Below are 19,839 nucleotides of genomic sequence, written 5' to 3'. Positions count from 1 at the left end.
TGGAGGAGGTGGGAGAATTTCTTGGGGGGAGTAGAGCCAATAATGGGACCATCCTCTCTGATCTTTTTCATTCTGTTTATTATTATTTTTATATAAAGGGGTCCAGACTTGGGACTCACTCTTTTGTTCAGAACACTTACAAGGCAAAAGTTTCTCTTACTTGTAGTAGCAACTTTCTAGGCGTGTTAGGGGATGTGCTCTCGTTTGTCCTTGAAAACAGTTAGGAGTTCCTAGCTCACCTCCCGCCACGTGTGTCCTGGCCTTCAGAGGAGTAGGAGGAAGAAAGTTACTTGCTTAAAAACAAAAAACAAAAATTGGAGGTTCCTTTCAGGCTGAGTGAGAGGAAAAGGGAGGGAGGAGAAGATGAGAGGGAAGAAGAGCCAAGAAAGAGAGAAATAAGGTAGGAGAGAAGGAGAGAGGAGGGAGGGAGGGATAGAGGGAGGGAGGGAGAAGAGGAGGACGGGGGGGGGGTTGGGGGGCGGGAAGAGAAAGTATAAATAAATACAGTAGCCCCGTGGTGAAGCACCTGGCCCGTTGTCTATCTTGGCTCTGTCTCCTATAAGCTCCGCTCACACCACTTAGCGCTTACAGGTACAGGATGAGGAAGGCTCCGGTTTAGCACCGCTGGCTTCCTCGAGCTGTGTGTGTTGGCTCACTCTATCTAATCTGTGGGCTTTCTAGGGGGCTTTCCTACTCCCACCTTGACACTCCTCTCCAGAGTGTGCATGTGTTTGGTAGGCGTGCTGGGAATAAATCTGGTTAACTGAGGAAGAGAAAATGAACAGGCGCTTTGGATGAAGGCTGAAGTCTGAGACAGTCCCTTGGAAAACTAAATCGCCAGGGGCCGAGAACAAGTGTTCCACCAACGTCCCATTCCTCTAGCAAACACTTGGTGCCCTGCTGTCCAGTCCCAGAGAAGCCCCCTTCCACTCACACCGGGCGGGAGCCGGGCCCGCAGACCTCAAACTCAAACAGGCTGTGCTAGCCTAGCCGGGAATCCTAGTGTCTTGTTTCTTTCCAGCAAACTTCCCAATTACAGTTTTAAGCCCCCTTCAAAACACCACCCGGGGAGACCGTGGGACTTGTCAACACTTTTAACACTGTTAAGGTGCTCCATAAAAGGAGAAGATGGGTGTGAGCCACGCGGGATCAGGACGTGAACGCCTGCATGATCTGGGTGGCCGGCCTGCCATCTAGTTGCAAGGGCTAAGGTGCTGGTCGGGGCAGGGTCCTCTGTCTGCACTGGAAACTGTAGTGAGGACTAGAAAGGGGACAGGAGGGAAAATAAAGAACTGGAAATAGGACACTGAGAGCAGAACTGACGAAAGATAGAGCGAAAGAAAAAGGAAACGAGGAAGGGCTCGGGACGGAGAAACTGACAGCGCCATAGTGCACAGAGCGTTTGGAGCCCCGCCAGATAGCGCTAGAGGGCTATTTATTGAAACCCGTTCTTTCCGCGACACTGGGAAACAGCTACAATTGGAAGAAATTAGACCTGGCAAAAATGCATCAATTCTACTCTGTCCTGTTTTTTGTTTTTGTTTTGTTTTGTTTTAAACTGTAGGTTGATTTGATACTATTATTTCCAGGGAGAAAAGTCTGTAATAAAACACTAAGGTGTGAAAAAAAAAGCAAAAATAAATAAATAAATAAAAATACAAAACAAAAGCAAAACCCAATAAGGTATATGTGGGGAAGGCAGAGGGACCCCTTCCCTTTGTAGACATCATCTAGAAAGAGCATGAACCGAGGTAACAGGTATGGAAGTGAGCAGAATTCTTTCCATAGTAACTTTTCAGTTATACTGCTGGGAAGGTCAAAAACAGTTCACAAGGATGAGAGGAGGTTTACAGAGAAGAGATGTTTTTAAAGTAATAAATGGCTCCAAGGGGTGGAGTGAGGGACAAACACGTTATTAGAAATGCCAAATAAAATATATATCAAAAATTCCAACTGTCAGCCACAAGGACCAGGGCAGAAGACAACCCCTCTGCCTTTGTCCAAATAGCACTAGGCTCCAGGACTGTTTCAGCAGTGCCACAAAATCCTTGGGGAACAATTTACAAACACCCTGGGAAGCCTAGAGAAAGGAGGAGGACTTCAAAAACTCACCCTCCTTTAGAACCCAAAGGAAAGTAGTGTGGAAGGAAATGGAAAACCTGGGAACAGAGGTGGAGTCCAGAACAAGAAAGTACAAATGGATGGAATATTTTAGGCCATTTTTCCCCTGTTTATTTTCCCTTGCTAGATTCACCAATTCTAGGAAATAAATGTCTTTCATAATGATACTTTACTTTGAAGTATCAACTTTGTTTTGTCAAAAAATACACACACAAAACAAAAAACAAACAAACAAACAAACACCCTGGCATTTTGTGTGTCTAGTCTCCCATTTTAATGCTGAACTTTCCTTTGACCCAACGAAATCCATCTTAAATTAAAGAAATCAGTTATCTTTCTACAAACTGAGGAACAGAACCTCCTCAATGCTAACATAATCTCAGTTTTTTCTCAAATAAAAGTTTTTTTAATAAGAAATATTCCAAACCAAAACATTAAAGTTACAAACAAGATTAAGGCTGGATTTACTTGCTCTTGTAGCAAAGCATCAATTGTTCTAACTGTTGTAAAGAAGACAAAAGGGATTTAAATCTGGTGATTTTAATACACAGATTAACACTTCAAGACCTCACAGTTCTGAAGATCTGGAGTTATCTGTGCAGAAGATCTGGAAATTGGTGGTGGGGGGCAGTAGATAAAAAGAACAGCCACAAATACCACCTCAAGGAGCCTGAACAAGTTCGGCTAAAATAAAGTTCGAGTTTATAAATGCTACTTCAAATTAACTCCCCCTCCCAAAAGCCAATGGCCTTGGACTACTGAACTGCGGGACTAATGTTATTTTAAATCCTTAATGTTACCTATAGTAACATTCCACAAGGGATCAAAAGAAGAAAAGGAGAAATAGAAAGGAGTGCTTTTCAGAAGTCCGGGGGATGCTTCAATAAGAAAGAGGTGATTAAAAACAGACTCTTAAATTTGAGAGGCCCAATTCTCTTTCTCATCCACCCCCTTCCATTACCCCCCCTTCACCTCCTTTTTAATTCAGTGTTCCCACCCCCCACTCCACAGCTAAGTAGCTGATTTGGATTGTGAAGAAATAGGTTTTACCAACCATATTTGTTCTGGGGCACTTGTAAAAGGCGATTTGTAGAGAGTCTTTAGCCTTCCGATTGTCTTTGAATTGTTTTTACTGAAACAGATCTTTTGCAGTTAATGAGTCCCCACACAGCTGGACAGCTCCTCACGGACACCGAGAACCCTAACCCCCAAATGACCCCAATTTGACACCGCAAGATGAAATTTTACCGCCTGTTTAAAACCATTTCCAGCCTGAGCAGACGAAGCTGACTGTTGACTGAGGTGTGCATGGCGCATGTGACCCCCATCTCTTGTTTGTCTCTAGGGCTGCCCCACCTATTTCTCTTCACCTCAAATGTGGGAGAGTAGATGAATTCACATCCATGAGATGGAGTGCAGTGCGAGCTCTGAAAACAAGGCATCCACACGGGGACAGAGAAGAGGAAGTGTGGACACCTGAATGCTGTGGAACAGCGTCTACCGGACTGGCAAATCGAGGATGGAGAGAGCACAGGCAACCCTTAGCTAGATGAACCCTTTGCTGTAGCATTAATAAAAACACCCACAAGTTGTTGATGACCACAATCCTTGGAAGTCATCACAGTAATCAGGGGAGATACCCCGAATCAACTCCAACTTGATCCCTTGTGTAATGCAGTGCAGTATTCGTAGATTTAAATACTAACATTTAACTGAACAGTTTCACAATAGCATGCATGCATCTGAGTAACAAATCGTTTTAGTTACCAGGAAAGCAGTCTCTCCTTTTAGATAAAGTAAATTTCAAAGCCAAACAGATGTCCTTCGCCAGCATGCTATTTTCAATCATCTCAGGCTTGACTCTAAAACTCTTCCACTATAAAAATGATCTCCGCCCCTCCCCTGAAAAATGTCTTCTAAATGCCCTTCCTTTCTGCCCCCTACATCTGACCAGATTGTCTGTCCTCTTGTTTGCTTTAATGCATTCGGCAAAATGCGTAAGAAGTTACAGAGTGAAAGAGAGGAAGAGGTTCGAGTTAAAACTCTTTCTGCACTGCCCACATTATAAAGCAGAGTTCACACTTCTCTCCTTTTTGTAAAACCCCAAATTACCACCAGTTAGTCAAGCCATTATTTTTTTAACGATTGCTTTACAATATACAAGTAATCAATCTGTCCGGATTTTCACATGGGGAGAAACTTTATTACTGCTATTTTTTAAAATGCTAGTGAAGTTTTACTAAGTAAAGGCTACCGGGATGCTAAAACGCTTAGCAGCATCAGTGGGGTTGCGGCGGTAGGGAACTGGCGTGTGTGGAGGGGGGGGGGGAGCACTAAGCCTCCTTAGACGAAGACGCAGAGGTTTCTCACGAAGTTGTTCTTGACAAAAGAAGCGTTTATCTCAGAAACTGGAGTTCTTTTGGGGAAAAAAAAACCTTCCTAACTGGGGTTTAGTTACCAAGGACTTTTAAAATAGCAAAAACCCTACTGGCAGTAATAAATGGCTAATCTTGAAATTAAGAACAGTTAGAGGAGCTAAAATTGAGTGTAAACTCTGCGCCGCACGGGACCGACAACTTGGACCCAGTACCACCACAACTCTGTGAAGCCAAATATTCTCTTACATTCTCTGTCTCTGTCTTTCTCTCTGAGTCTCCCCCTATCTCTCCCCCTCTTTCTCCCTGGGCGGCCAAGTTTAACTACCCCGCCTTAAAATAAAATTCTGGAGACCAGCTTTTTCCTTTCTTTTTACTCACCTTTTCTTATCTGTCGATGAGTAACTCGGCATCAAATGAGGCGGATATTCGTAATCTTGGAGTTCTTCTAGGGAAAAAAAAGGCACGGGGGTGGGGTGGAGGGCAAGGAACCCTAAGTTCCTTCGGGTCCCAGACGGGTCAGCTGCCTTAGGCTTGAAGCCTGGCAGAAAGAGAGGCGGAAACCCTAGGCTGGACTCTGTTCCCAGAAGCTCTCTAAGCCCGCCATCCCTGGTTTGGCCACTGGAAACAAACCCGCGCGGGCCGCAGCCCCTCTCCCGGCGCGCGCTCTCCGTGTCTCTGCCAGCCCCTCCACGCTGCCTTTATATGTGAGGGCCGATTTCCCGCAGACATCATTGTTATGATGGCTCATTTAATCAAACTGTTTAATTGCTCTGGTAATCACTATCATCATCACAGGTGCTCAATCATTCATCATTTTTGGAGGGCTTTATTGACCTCCGGAGCTCATTCCCCAGCCCTAGGAAAACGAGGCCAAATTTTCTCAGACTCGGCATGGAGTCTAGGCTGCCAGTGGTCTTAGCTAGCTAGTTTGGGATGCCGGGAAGCTTACAGCTTACAGAGAAACAGAGAAGATGCTAAGGAGGCTAAAACACCCCTCCAACCATCTCTCTCTCTCTCTCTCTCTCTCTCTCTCTCTCTCTCTCTCTCTCTCTCTCTCTCTCTCTCTCTCTCTCTCTCTCTCTCTCTCTCTCTCTCTCTCTCTCTCTCTCTCTCTCACACACACACACACACACACACACACAGACACACACACCACTTTACTTTTCCTAACCACTCCCATCCACCCCCGCCCCCACGAGAAAGTCCAGTCAAAGCCACCGGTGCTGGAGGCGCTGCTTTCTACGTTACAGAATGGGTTCAGAGTTGGGGAGGAAGGCCGCGGTTGAACAGCAGTCCTTTACTCAGTTTTCGAATCTCTGGGCCTGGGGCCGGGAACCCAGGGCAAGGGTGAGAAGTTGGGGAGAGGGCGCGCTCCCAGTGCGTGGCTAGGTCGCGCAGCCAGCTGCCGGGTGGCGGCAGGGTGAGCTTGGCTCTGCGCGCCGGGTGACCAAAGCTCCGCCCCCAGCTCTCGGATCTGCCTGATTGACGCGCAGCCGCGGGGAAACAGCAGCGCAGAGGTAAAGCCAGCTGGAACTGGGATTGGGCGGGACCGCGGCCAGAACTAGTTTCTACCAAAACCTTGTGGAGTATTTACTTTTCTAGCCCCACTCGCCTCTTTTTCCTTAAGAGAAAAGTTCTTTAGGAGCCAGTCCCTCATCTCCATCCAGCGAAACACGCCCGTTGTAATTAACTCGGCCCTTAGCCCTCGTTCTGACCGACCGGCCGCTGCACCCAGGGCAACCACAACAAAGCTGTGCAGCTAGTTTAGCGCCAGCCACTCCTAGCAAGCGTCTTCTTTCTCACTTGCTTTTTAATCTCTCTCTCCTCCAGATTCACTTTAGAGGCGCACAGCCGTCGCTGGGGCGCGCACGCGCGCGCGCGCGCGCGCACACACACACACACACACACACACACACACACACACTGTTTGGCTATATTGGTAAATAACAACTCCCTCTCCGCTAACTCACACTTAACTAAGTCTGATCCCACTTCCTCACCCCACACCTCAGATTTTGTCCTGGACCCCTAGACTCTCCGAGGTAGTCCACTGTCTGCAGCGCACCAAGGGACTATGCTCGGAGTTAAGCTGCTCCCATCTTTGTACTAGACAAAAATGAATATTGACAAGAGCTCTGCGTCTGCACGAAGAAGAAAGTACCACTTAGCAACAAAAACAACAACAACAAATCTAGCCCGGCGGTGATGCAGTCGGCTGAGCTTGCTGCTCTACGTTGTTAGCAGCAGACTTCGGGATCTAGTAATCCGCGGGCAAAAGGAAGGGGGTCGCGGAATTAACAGGAACAAAAGCAAGAGCGCCATGCCAAACATCCTCAACGCGATCCAGTTAGGCAGGAGCCTAGAGGAGTGGTGGGGAAATAAACTAGAAGTAAGTTTAAAATAAAAAGATCTGAAGCTATACCGTACTTTCCCTGTGGCTTTCTGCAGTTTTCCTGTCTGCGCTCTCCCTGTCCTCTTCCACCTCTCTCTTCCTCCCCGTTCTCCAATCACGCGTGTTCTTTTCTCTCTCTCTCTCTCTCTCTCTCTCTCTCTCTCTCTCTCTCTCTCTCTCTCTCTCCCTCCCTCCCTCCTTTCCTCCCTCCCTCCCTTCCCCCTTTCCCCCTCCCTCACCCACCTTCCCTCCCCTCTTCCTCCCCCTCCCTTGTCGTCCCCCTGGAGAAGCAGGCTTGCTGATTTGCTCCGGTCCTCTCCGCTCCAGCCTCCCCTCCCCCAGCGCCCCCCCACCGGGGCCGTCCGACCGCACTCGCTGCATATCAGAGGCTCCGCGCTGCGCGCTCCTCCTCGCTCCAGCTCCCCACTCCCGGGATGTGTCTCCGCCGTACGACGGGCTATGGCCACCACGACTTCCGGGTTCCGTCATTTCGTTCTCCCGCCGCCGACCCGCGTCGCCAAACTGAGGCTCTACTATAAGCCGGGCTGCAGCCAACCTGCCAACACCTACTGACACTCACTCATCTCCCAGAGAGAGAAAGAGCGCGAGTGAGCGAGCGCGAGAGAGCGAGCGCGAGTGAGAGCGAGCGAGAAAGAGAGGGAGAGACAAAATACCTACCAGAAAGGGGGGGGAGGAAGTGCAATTTTTGCAAACTATTCATTTTTTCTTGATTTTTCTTCTTGCTTTCTTTGAACAATACTTTAAAGAGAGAGGATCATGTTAGAGCTATTTTGGTGGCAAAGCTAAAAGAGGGGGGAGGGGGGAGGAAAAATTCAAGAAGCAGAAACCCCTCGCGGAGTTTTACTGGAAGAAAAAAAAAACGGGTCTGAAAGATTGCTCCTCTTCATCATCATCAACCATCATTCATTCACTACCTTGACATTCCGGGCTTTGATTGACAGCTGGAGTGGCAAAAAGCCATGAAACTCGACAGTTTGGTTACATGTGGGCTGCTGACTGGCCGCTTGTAACCTACAGTTCAGTTCGGGGGGCTTGACAATTTTTTTCTTCTTTTTCTTTTCTTTTCTTTCTTTTTTTTTTTTTTTCCAACTGAGTGGAAAAGAAGAGAAAGAGGGTAAAGGAGGATCGAAGAGGAGGAGGAGGGGAGGGGGAGGAGGAGGTGGAGGAGGAGGAAGATCAGGAGGAGGAGGAGGAGGAAGAAGAGAAAAAGAAGAAATATTATTGAAAAAAATTCTTCGTTTTCTTGACTGGGCTTCCCCCACACCCCTAAAAATAACATTGGAAAATTGGGAGAAGTTTCCTTGGTTTGGAAAAAAAAAAAAGGACTCTACAACCTAGCTCACTTTCTTATCCGGACTGGGATATTAAATATACGACACATCCAGGAGTTTATTGGAGCGCAGACTGATGGCGCAAAGGGTAGGTTTAAATCTCCAACACTTACCTAGATATAAATCCTCTCCTACAGGGCCCTGCCCCGTGTCTCCTCTGCCTTTGAGCTGGTTGCTGCTGCTGCTTGATGATGGCGGCCAGTATTTTAAAAAATACTAGCAAAATTATTCATCGGCTTCTTTCCCCCCGTGCCTCTGCGTGTGAGAGTGTGTGTGCGTGCGTGTGTGCGTGTTTGGGCGCGCGTGTCCCAGCGCTGTGCGAGCGGGCGGGCAGCGAGTGCGTGTGAGTGGTGTGTGTGTGTGTGCGTGTGTGCGCGCGTGTGTGTACGTGTGTACAATTGTTACACGCTTTCGCCTCGCTCCAGCTTTTACCGCGGCAGCGCGACTCCCCGGGTTCTCCTGCCGCCGCCGCCGCCGCGCCTCTTTCGCCGCTGCTTGCACGGCTCCCGGCGGGCGCGGGCAGCGTAGGAGCCGCCGCCGCCGGGGCCGCCACTGGGGCCGCGCTGCCTAGACTAGCCTGGGCTGCTTGTTTTGTCTCTGAAATTGACAAGGACGCAGGGAATCCGCTGCTAAATAATGTTTCTGGTAACTTTCACGCTATTCCTCCCCACCCTCTGCTCCCAGCCCCCGGGGAGGCACTGGCCCTAGTCTCCCCTCGTCCTCGGTGTTTTCAGCCTGATTATTCGCGTTTTTCTTCTCTTTATTTTGTTTCATTTCGCCCTTTGATTTATTGGATCTCCTGGAGGAGGCGAAGGGGGGTTAGGGGTGGGATCCGGGGCTTCCACCTCCCGCTAACTCCACTTCTCGCTGGGTTGGCTCGCTGGGGTTCTGCAGCCTCCGGCGGGAGCCGGGCCTCTCTGAGTGCCCGGCCTCACCGAGTCCCCGGCCTCACCGAGTCCCCGGCCTCTCCGAGACCCGGCCTCTCCGCCTGATCTCCCTTCTCTGATTGTTGCTCTGGCCTCAGACTTTTTCATTTAAAATTTTACAGACATCTTCTCTCAACTTTGAACTCTGTTGTTTCTGCTGGTTTGGTTTGTAGTGTGTTCAACTTGTGTCCGGTACTTTTCTTCTTTCTGACTTTGTTTTTAATCTCTCTCTCTCTCTCTCTCTCTCTCTCTCTCTCTCTCTCTCTCTCTCTCCTCTCTCTCTCTTTCTCTCTCTCTCTCTCTCTCCCACCTCCGTCTCTTACTTACTCCCTCTCCCCCTCCCCCCCCCCCCATCTCTACCCCATTCTCTCTCTTCTCCGCTCCGGGTTTCTTTGCTTTCCTGCCTCTGCCCTCCTGGGTTCCCTCTTACTCTCTGTGCCACTGTCTACCCCCCCCCACCCCCCTTGCCGGGCTCTGACAGTACGATGAGCTGCCCCATTACGGCGGGATGGACGGAGTAGGGGTTCCCGCTTCCATGTACGGAGACCCTCACGCGCCGCGGCCGATTCCCCCGGTTCACCACCTAAACCACGGGCCGCCACTCCACGCCACGCAGCACTACGGCGCGCACGCCCCGCACCCCAATGTCATGCCAGCCAGCATGGGATCTGCTGTCAACGACGCCTTGAAGAGAGACAAGGACGCGATCTATGGGTAAACCGACCCCCGGACCCAGCTTACTGTGTGTGAGTGTGCGTGAGTGCGTGTGTTTGTCTATGGTGGTTGTGGTGGGGGGGACAGGGAGGCTAAATGGGGACTTAATTCTCCACGGTGTGTGTGGTGAGTTGGGGGGGGGAGACTGCTTGCAGTAGAGAAAGACAGGGGAGGGAGCCTGCTCTTTGGGCCCCCCTTGAGTCAAAGGCCAGAAAGATGGAACCTTCTTTACTCCTTTGGTTTGGCCTCTCCAGACTCCACAGTCCGGGACGAGGATCGAGTCCTCAAATCTTGCTGGCCCGGCCTTCTCCCCAAGGACAAGATTCCTGGCTAAAAGACAGCACTCTGGTAGTCTCTGGCTGCCTAACAGAGGCCTTAACTAAGAGGAAAGTTTTCTGCAGCCGAGGAGAAACTTGCAGTTCCCTTTTCTTTCTTCCTTTCTTCCACTCTTTCTTTCTCTTCCTCCCCTCCCCTCCCCTTCGGCTTCCTACCGAGGGCCTGGGAGTCACTAAACGCAGCTTGAGCTGGAATCAGGGCAGCTTCTGTCGGCCAGGAAGTCCTAATCACTCACTTCTTAATTCTCTGTAAATAAAGGGGGCAGACCTTGAAGTGCAGCCGGGTGGAAGAGACTGCCGCTTGCACACAGCCGTTCTTAGGGGGAGTCAGGGAAATGGCTGGAAATTATTTTATATTCGGAGAAATCGGGGAGGGGTGGGTAAGCACGGTCCAAGTGTGTACTACCCGGGCTCTTCCGGCTGAGGGTAGGTGGGGAAGGCGGCGGGATGCCGAGGGGAGGGGACAGTGGGTAAACAGCAACTGAGCCTAAAGCCTGAGGCCTCAAGCATCCCGAGGTGTAGCTAAATCGCCCGGAGGAACACAAAGGGCGTACGCTCCCGGCACGCACTCTTCCAAGTTTTGAATCGTGGTTTATTTATTCTTGTGCGTTGCAACGCTGGGAGAAATGTGGTCTTTGGAAGGAAGCTCTTTCGTGTTTAACATTCTTATTATTTTGGCCCTACCATCAGAGCTTTACTGGAAACAGAGCAAACAAGACTATGAAGCAAAGGGTTGAAGAGATTAGAATACTTTTTTTTAATTGGAAAATGTCACTCCTGTGTGGATGTACGTGAAGCCCTCGGTCTTGTTTGAAATGCCCACTAGATCAATTCAGATTGGGGGGGGGCGCGTTAAATAGTGTTCCCTGTCTTGGGTTGGTGGCAGGCGCCTCTGGAGTGAGGAGTGGGGTCTGGATCTACTCCGAGCTCTAAATTGTCTGGGCTTCTTAGTTATTTCATTACATCCTAACTGAGTGTGTGTTTACTTGGCGGGCTAAAGTGGCGGGGGGGGGGGGGGGGTGTCTCGGAGCTGCTCTGAAAAGACCTGTGAACCAAGGGAAAAGGCCAGACTGCTTCCTTTCTGTTTGTGGCCCAGGCTTGGCTGATTGTGGGTGTAGCGTGTTGCGTGCCTGTTATATTAAAGAAGGAATGCAAACCCTCCAAACTTGTTGATTACAGTTCTTGCTCCTTCCCCCTCTGCACCCGGTCTCCGTGCGTGTGTCTCTGCGTGGCGCTGCCCTTTAGGCACCCGCTGTTTCCTCTGTTAGCGCTGGTCTTTGAGAAGTGTGAGCTGGCGACCTGCACTCCCCGGGAACCCGGAGTGGCTGGCGGAGACGTCTGTTCCTCTGACTCCTTCAACGAGGACATCGCGGTCTTCGCCAAGCAGGTCCAACCTTTTTGACCCGCTTACCCCCACCCCTCAGCAGCCCTTCAGTCTCCCTCCCCTTCCCTCTGAGCCTGACTTGAAAGAGGAGGAAAAGGCAAGACACCCGATCTGTTCCTCTGGCCCACTCGGCACTCCGCGCCTCCTCCCCATCCCTCAGCCTGGAGGCGAATTGGAAACGGAGATAAATATGGGTGTTTGTTTTTCCCCCCAGCCAGGAATACAGGGCCTCGACCCTCGAATTAAAGTTGACCTGCTCCTAATCTGGGGCTTGGCCTTTTCCCCCGCCTGCAGCTACTTGAACAAGAATTGGGGAGAAGGGCTGGGAGGGACTTAGGAGTGCCCGGGAGCAAAAGAAGAAGGGCGCCAGACCGAAAGGTCTACGCTGGCACTGAGGTGGCAGGAGGTGGGGAGACCCAGCCTCTGGCCCGGGTGCAGAAGCGGGTATTGAGCATCCGCTAGCCAGTTGACTTACTCCGCTACAATTGGAGTAGGTCACGGCTCTCCCTACAGGGTCCAGGACCAGAAGGCCCTGCTGTTTCTCCACCTACCTCACGCACTTAATCACCAATATGTTTCTTGGATTTTACCAAAGCCCCTGTCTTCCCCTCTGTCCCTACCCTTCCAGAATACCCGGTCCCACAATCCAGACTAGTAGTTTACAGGATTTTTCCCTCTTTAAATGGGCTGGAGATTCATTTTGACTTTCCCTGCTTCCTATAGGTTCGCGCCGAAAAGCCCCTTTTTTCCTCAAACCCAGAGTTGGATAATTTGGTAAGGCTCACTGTTTCTTGCTTCTTCTTAGCTTCAGTCCCATCCCAAACTCAGAGTCACCCATTTGCTCCTGGAGCTCTCACAGAGCCCTTCTAGGGAAACACGAGGGGAAGGGAACTATTTAGTGCCCCTGTGGTAGTAGGGACGAGCCAGGGGCAGTCTGGACCTCAGGAGATGAGGAGCCCACCGAGGCAGCCACCGGCGCCGAGGCGCCGAGCGGAGTAGAGATGCTTCCCAGGTCTCGGCCTCGCCAGTAAGCCGCTAGAAAGGAGTTGTTTCCTCTGCGGGTTGGGGCGTGCGTCGGAGCCCCAGGCTGCTGTCCTTAAGGAAATAACTGCTTGGGTAGCCGAGGGCGGGCTGGGAGTGGGTTGGGGGTGAGGGACTACCCGGCGCAGGCCACTTTTAGGTGCAATTCTTTTGCTAATTTGCAGGATTTCAATATTAAAAGTACTTAAATCCTCTTTCAAAGGCCTTGCCTCCCCATTCATCTGCAGTATTTCCTTCTGAGAAAAAGGCTTGCTCCGAGTTTGCTGTTCTAAAAAGCCTTCCTGCCCATAGAAACGGCTTCTCTTTTCTCTTCTCTTCTTTCTCTCTTTCCATCTCCCTTTTTCTCTCTTATTTTATTTTTCCTCTATTATCTCTTTCTCCTCCTCCTCTCCCTCCTCCTCCTCCTCCTTCAATCTGACCTGAGGCGGAGGGTAGGAGGAGACAATAAAAGAGGACTGGGGTGGAGTAAGAAGGGAGACCTGGTGGGAGAAAAGCAACCCTTACCAGCCTCACCCTGAGGCCTAGGGGAAAGAAATTAATACTAAGGCCACGCCTTATACTGATTCCCACCCCTGTGGCCAATGAGGCAGAGATGATCAGTAATCATTTGGTTTCCCTATTTCTTGATGTGTGGGTTTTGCTGGGCCACCTGCTGGTTTCTTCTTCCTTTGCCCAATTCCCTAAGCACAGCACACACACACACACACACACACACACGTGTCAGAGCCCTAACTCTATTCTCTTAAATGTCCCTTTCAGATGATACAAGCAATACAAGTTCTAAGGTTTCACCTGCTGGAGTTAGAAAAGGTAAGCACCAAACAACAGTCTCCATGTGGGTGACCCACACGTTCTCTCAACTGGGTGAGTGAGGACGCTACAAACCTCTGGAATGAGGGATTCCACATCTGGAGATGTTGATCACGTTCCTACTTCAACCCAAGGGCTCAGAGGACATGGGAATCAGGGCAGCCCCCACCCCCAGGCGCTCAGGATTATTTGAAGTACAGCAAGAGCCATTTGTGTTGCTGGACACAATGTCTACTTGTGTCTCTATTAGCTCAGCTTACCCTGGTCCCAGAGTTCCCACTGGGTGCAAGCAGAGGCAAGAGTCCTCTCTGGGGTGTTTTTGCATTGATACATAGATCAATCATTTCCCCCAGGAAACATAACAACAAAATCACAAATGTCATCAATTCTAGTGTTTACATGTTTCGGAGTTATTGTCAAATCATATTTTCCTCTCTGCTTTCCCAGTCTGAACCCCTTTACTTCCAGTCCAGTTTCTTTCTTTATTGTTACTTGTTGCTCAGGGAAGTCTCTGGAGAATAATATCTATTGCCACAATTGCTCTATTGTTTTCTTGCCTTAGATTCTTACATCCCTTAATTAGAGTTATTTTGGAAAACATCACATTGTTGCTCTTTACAAATGTAATCTTGCCACCTGATATTCTTCCTCTTTAAAAATGAAACATGTAAAGACGACATGAGCTGAGCTCTCTCTATGACCCTCCTCCTAGGTCCACGAACTGTGTGATAACTTCTGCCACCGGTACATTAGCTGTTTGAAGGGGAAAATGCCCATTGACCTCGTGATTGACGAGAGAGATGGAAGCTCCAAGTCAGATCATGAAGAACTTTCAGGCTCCTCCACAAATCTCGCCGACCACGTAAGTCTGCAGAGCCCGTGGAGTGGTCTCTGAAGGCCACTGGGCAAAGCATTTTTCTAAAACCTTGTGGTATTGAGTTCACTTGTTTTGTTTTTAAATTGTTTAGTCGCTTTTGGAGTTTTCCCTCCCTTTCTCACTACCAGTGTCATGGCCTTTAATTTCATTTCCCCTTCCTTGGACCCTGCCCTTATTTATGGCCAGAGTCAACGAACCAGGGAGTTGATAAAATGATTTGTGCTCTTCATGTGTAAAGTTCCCTGAAGCTGATGACTTGGGAGTTAGCAAATTCTCTTTTTGGTATGACGGCCTCTGTCTTTTCTGGTTTCTTTCTGTGTGTAATCAAGGCATCAGAGATAGCAAGAGACAAGACTGGTGACTAGAAAGGAAGGAACGGGGTGTGCAGGCGTGTGCACAGGGTAGGGGGGGCGGAGACCAAAGAGGGAACTGGGAAAGGGGGGGCCTCTTTCTCTAAGAGAGGACAACTCAGAGGCAGAAATCCTGGCAGTTTTGTACTGCATTAACAGTAAAAGGAGTGAGTGAACACGTTACACTTCTCAGGACTTTTTGCTCATAGAAACTTATTGTCAGAATACGGTCTTATTGCCAAGTGCCTGGAGCATCTCCATAATAAAAAGACAGCAACCTCGATGAACCAAATTTTAAGACTGTCTTACAGAAAGCTGAGGAGAACTAAGATTGAGTAATCATAGGTTAGTAGTTGTGCTTTAACACGTTAGCAGTTGGTGACTGAGGATGGAGTGTAGAAGAGGCCCCTGGATGTCAAGCCAGAACAGGAGATTTCTATTCTCTCTGTCCTTAATCCTATTTTGGAACTGATCTAGTGAATCTGATTGGGGGTTTGGGGGGAAAAGAAGCATATGTAGTGATCCTCAAAATTTGAAGAAGAAGCAAAGAGAAGGATTACAGCTGGCGGGGATGGTAGAGAAGACGAGAGTGGTGAGGTTAAAGAGTGGGGGTGACTAGCAGTGTATTTTGGGAACTCATGGCAGGAGGTGGGGGCAGATTATCTATACATTCATTTGAACTCACAGCCTAAGTGATACAGGCCAGAATCTGGGCAACTTCGTGGCTTAAATATTAATTTAACACTCCATAGGGGTTAAACAGGCATTGAGGTTTGAAGGTGGTTTGTACTCTCCACCCACAAATTCCTGAGTCTGAAGAGGAATGGATTGAGCTACCTGAGGAATAATAGCTTTTCTGGAAGTTCTCTTTTCCCTCTACCAAAAGTTCTGAAAAGAAGCAGCCATTGATTTTTTTTTTTTAAAGATTGACCTTTGTACCTTGTGAGACAGCAGCCTAAAAGTTTAAAATAATGAAAGGAAACCATAGCCTAGGATCCCCAATTCTGAAACAGAATACATGTTGTCCTACTAAAAGTCCCTACACTTGCCCTTATCCTTACCTGTTTCCAAGGCCATGAGAAAAGTGGTCTGGGGGCAGTTTTGTACCTTGCATGTGTTAAGTGAAATGAAAAAGGTGTAACAGCTATTGGAATTTTCTTTGCTTCTCTGTGTGTGTCTCTGCTGTGTATATTCTTGTGGTCCAAGTGGCATGCTAGCTTCCTAAATATTTATTTATTTTTGTTCTTTACTTATTTTCACGGCTTTCTGTTTCTGAGTCTCTGTCCATTTGCATTATGGCAGTGGAGATGGAGACAGATGTATTTACATGGTTTGGAGCATGAGGGGTCCCTTGCTCTTTCTACTTAAGAACCTTCTCTCGGGTTATTTTGTGGGGTCGTGACTACTTGCTTTTCTACAGCAGTGTCTTAACAATGGTTTTTCTGGTGGATATACGGAGTTAGCAGGTGCTGATGTTTATGTAGAAGAAATAAGAGAAAGTAGGCAGTTTAGGGTATTGGCTGGTATACAATGCCAATTTGTGAAGCTACCGTAATATTTAAATACAGACTCAAGAAGAAGGTGGTACCTAAGAGAATAGTGCTTGAATAATTTAACAATCATCATCTTTGGATAAAAGGCTCAACTGTAGCATTTGTTGCTACCCTTTCAAGCCCCCAATCAAGTAAATATGACAACTGATTTATTTTGAATCCATGAGGGCTTGCCACCTCATTGGGCGTCATAATTTAAAGCCTTTTATTTCCTAGAGATATGAACTACAGCATTTTTGCTTTAGCCCCCTGCTATTTGTTTTGAAATGAAGCAATAATTTGTTCCACCAGCATACTGAGTGGGAAATGGAGAGGTCTGCCACATGCTTGTGTTTCATGCGGGATGGGAAAGAAAACCTTTAAGACTCCACAGCGTTTTAGGTACCACAGGCATATTGACTGCATTTGTTGCTAGGCCATGCCCTCCTATCCGACAAAGGGCATCCATCTAAGGCTTTCACCCTGCCCTACAAACTTGTCATCCTTCAACCTCTCAGTCACAAGAGAGGGAAAAGACCACAGAACCCTACCTGAAAGTGATGTGTTGGGGACATTTTCAGCATATAAATGTGTCCAATTTGAGTCATCAGGTTTATTTTTTTTCATTTGCTTTGATATGCATATTTAATGCCTTGCCCCAGGCTGGATCTCATTTGCTGCACGCTGGTGCAGGGGTGATGATCAGCCACTTCAGAAGGACCCAGACAGCATGTTGTTTTCTCCGTTTTATCTGTTGGCCCACTATTCTGATCTACTGAGCTATCTCGTGGTTTTATTTGCACATGAAATGCCGTGAGCAGTTCAACTTATTGGCTATGAATAATGACAGCTAAAAAAGAAGTGTAGTTTCATTTATTGTGTGCCAAGGTTTCTCTTGTGGAGGTGACAGTTTGTGACAGCTGTTTGACACCCCCAAAACACATACACCTCTATCCTTATTAAGTGGTATCAAGCTACATTGTGTGTGTGTGTGTGTGTGTGTGTGTAAGAGGGAGCAGGCAAGAAAAAAGAGTGAAAGAAGAAATGAAAGACTAACTTTGTAGTTCCACACACTGAAAAGCAATGAAAGAACTATCAAGGCAAGATATTAAGTGCCAATATAGTTTTCCATTCTCTTATTAAAATACTTGAAAACATAAATGAATAAAGGTTGTTGAATGGCTAAATATCTTCAAAGCTAGTATTCTCAGCAGACTTTTAGGGAGGACTTTTATGTACTGTTACCGGATAAGACGAGCTAATTCCACATTCTATAATGTCACATAAGTATTCTAATACAACTTAGATGAATTAAAAGAAGACCTATAATGGTCTTGCATTCCATTCTTTATATTCAGTGATGATACTGGATTTGTTCATTTATTATTTATAAACATGATGTGCATAATGATAAGAGGAAGTTTGGAACCAAAGTGAAAATAAAATGTGCAACTTTGGCTGCTATATAGTGTTAAGTAAATTCATGAGTGATGCTTATTTTTTTAATATTAGAATGTGATTTTATCTCATACTTACTATAGCATAAGGATAATAGTTATAGGTATCAAATGGATCTGAAGTATTCTTCAGAACACTGTTAAGGGAAAAACAGATGATAATCAAAGGAAACTCAACTGTGTTTTTCAGCTACAGCTAATGTTAAGTTTCCCAGACATTCAAATTTATCATGTTTAAAACAAACAGGTCATTTTTTAAAAAAGTTTCAACTTAGAAACTGTCATAAAATAATTGTGCTTTTCCTAGACTGAAAAAAAGTTAATATCCTAATTTTCTATTTTATATACTTCGAGATCAACTTTTTAGATCCAGTATAGACAAATAAGTGTCACAATAATATTTATACAAAAAGATATTAAAATCTTTATATCATGTTTACATGACCAAAATGTACTTGTTTGAAATATATTCTCCTAGCTATACTTGCTTGTATTGCATATGGTTATATAGTTATGTTACTCCTCCAAACAGTGCTAAACAGATATATTTTATTTTCTTTGAAAGAATTAAGTAAAGAAAATATTTATGTGGATTAGTATGAATTGGCAGGTACTTTAAAATTGGCTGTCTCTGATAACATCATAAATAAATGACATTTTATTTTCATTTCTGTGCTGAAGTTTAAATGAACATATGCTGCTATTGTTTTGCATTTCTGAATGTCAAGTATATTTATGCCAATACAGCTCTTTTAAAAAATGGGTTAGGTCAGAGGAGAGAATTACCAGAATCTTGCTCTTGACAGAAACGTGCTGGTAGATAAATTCTATTATTACCTAAAGAATTAGAAGCTATGAGAGTGAGTTTGTGTGCTTAGTCTATTAAAGAGCAAGGAAGAACAATGAGATTTGATATTAACATTAATAACATGAGTGATCTCTTTCATCTGTTCATTTCTCACATTGAAGCACGACACTAGATGATAAGCTATGCTTGATCCCAAAGCTTCTGGGATCAACTTTTGCAAAGTTTGGCTTTGGAGCTCAGTATACCTTCTCAAAGACCCTGATGGAGGGCAGGGCTTTCTGTTCACCATCGCTGGTGACATTTCTGCCTGTTGGAAGGCTTCCTGTTTATTTCTCATCAAGAACAGTTACGTCCCTTAAATGATTTAAGTTGTACAGTTGGTGTATATCTTCAGAGGAACTGTGGTGAAATGGAACCTAGGTGTGGTTGGCAGCCACATAGACATCTCCAATGCCACGAGAAGACTTGGTGTTATTTGACATCACTGTGTGGTGGTTGTTTACGTACTAACTGGTCTACAAGATATCCCGGGGCACTTGCAAATCAAAGAAAGCATTTTGCAGCACTCATTGTGGTAACAAACATGTTTCTGTCTTCTTCGAGGGTCCATCACTCAGTGGAGCAATCCTTCGCAAAAGGTGCTGCCCTTGTGTGAGATGTGCGTATGCGTTAATTCCCAGAGATTGAGTCAGTGGTGCAAAATGTTGAGGCAAAGTCTCCAGCTTTATTTATGTTTTTACAGACTGGCTTCTAAAAGCACATACTGTTGTCCTGAGTTCTTGGTCGGCGTCACAATTAAAAAGCTGAAATTCCAACATTTATCCCCGCCATGCCATGACCTGTGGAGTTGAGTGTGCCATCATAAGAGGGCTTCTATCTTTTTAAAAACAGTTTTGCCTACACTGTTAGCTAGAACTTCAGACATTATAAAGCAGTGGGAAATAAGTCACTCAATAGTAACTGGAAGCATTGACACAGATATCCCATCCTTTTGTTGTTTAAATGTGCTGAGTCCAATGAGTCTGTGTCCCTCTTCAGCTAATGAACATGTCTTTGTATTTTCTTTTCTGTGTAGCTATGAACACATATCATGAATTACTTTACTGTGGTTTTTTTTTCTTTTTTTTAAATATTTTTTTAATTATTTATTTTTATTTTATGTGCATTGTATATCTATGGGTGTCAGATTTTGGAGTTACAGACAGTTGTGAGCTGCCATGTGGGTGCTGGGAATTGAACCTGGGTCCTCTGGAAGAACAGTCAGTGCTCCCAACCGCTGAGCCATCTCTCCAGCCCACTTTACTGTATTTTCATGTTTCCTATATACTTCTCAGCTTGGTGTTACATAATTATATGGGTTCT

General features: G+C 46.7%; 1 protein-coding gene across 9 annotated transcripts in view; it reads left to right on the top strand.

The window, feature by feature from the left end:
* Window positions 1-8,104: 8,104 nt before the first annotated feature.
* Meis2 (Meis homeobox 2) overlaps window positions 8,105-19,839 on the top strand; it is a 201,308-nt gene continuing 189,573 nt past the window's right edge. For 4 of the 9 annotated variants that reach the window (XM_051144357.1, XM_051144355.1, XM_051144361.1 and 1 more), the window contains exons 1-6: window positions 8,753-8,888; window positions 9,651-9,883; window positions 11,464-11,605; window positions 12,326-12,376; window positions 13,403-13,453; window positions 14,166-14,315. In XM_051144357.1, the coding sequence (XP_051000314.1) occupies window positions 8,880-8,888; window positions 9,651-9,883; window positions 11,464-11,605; window positions 12,326-12,376; window positions 13,403-13,453; window positions 14,166-14,315 (636 nt within the window). In that variant the 5' untranslated portion in view covers window positions 8,753-8,879. Of the gene's footprint in view, window positions 8,332-8,752; window positions 8,889-9,650; window positions 9,884-11,463; window positions 11,606-12,325; window positions 12,377-13,402; window positions 13,454-14,165; window positions 14,316-19,839 lie in introns of those variants that run through there. The other 5 variants (XM_051144356.1, XM_051144358.1, XM_051144354.1 and 2 more) reach the window with 4 other exon arrangements.

This window comes from Acomys russatus, chromosome 4, assembly GCF_903995435.1.
Source record: "Acomys russatus chromosome 4, mAcoRus1.1, whole genome shotgun sequence".
Classification (NCBI taxonomy): Eukaryota; Metazoa; Chordata; class Mammalia; order Rodentia; family Muridae; genus Acomys; species Acomys russatus.
The sequence above is the reverse complement of the archived record's forward strand: the minus strand, read 5'-3'. Positions and strand labels throughout refer to the sequence as shown.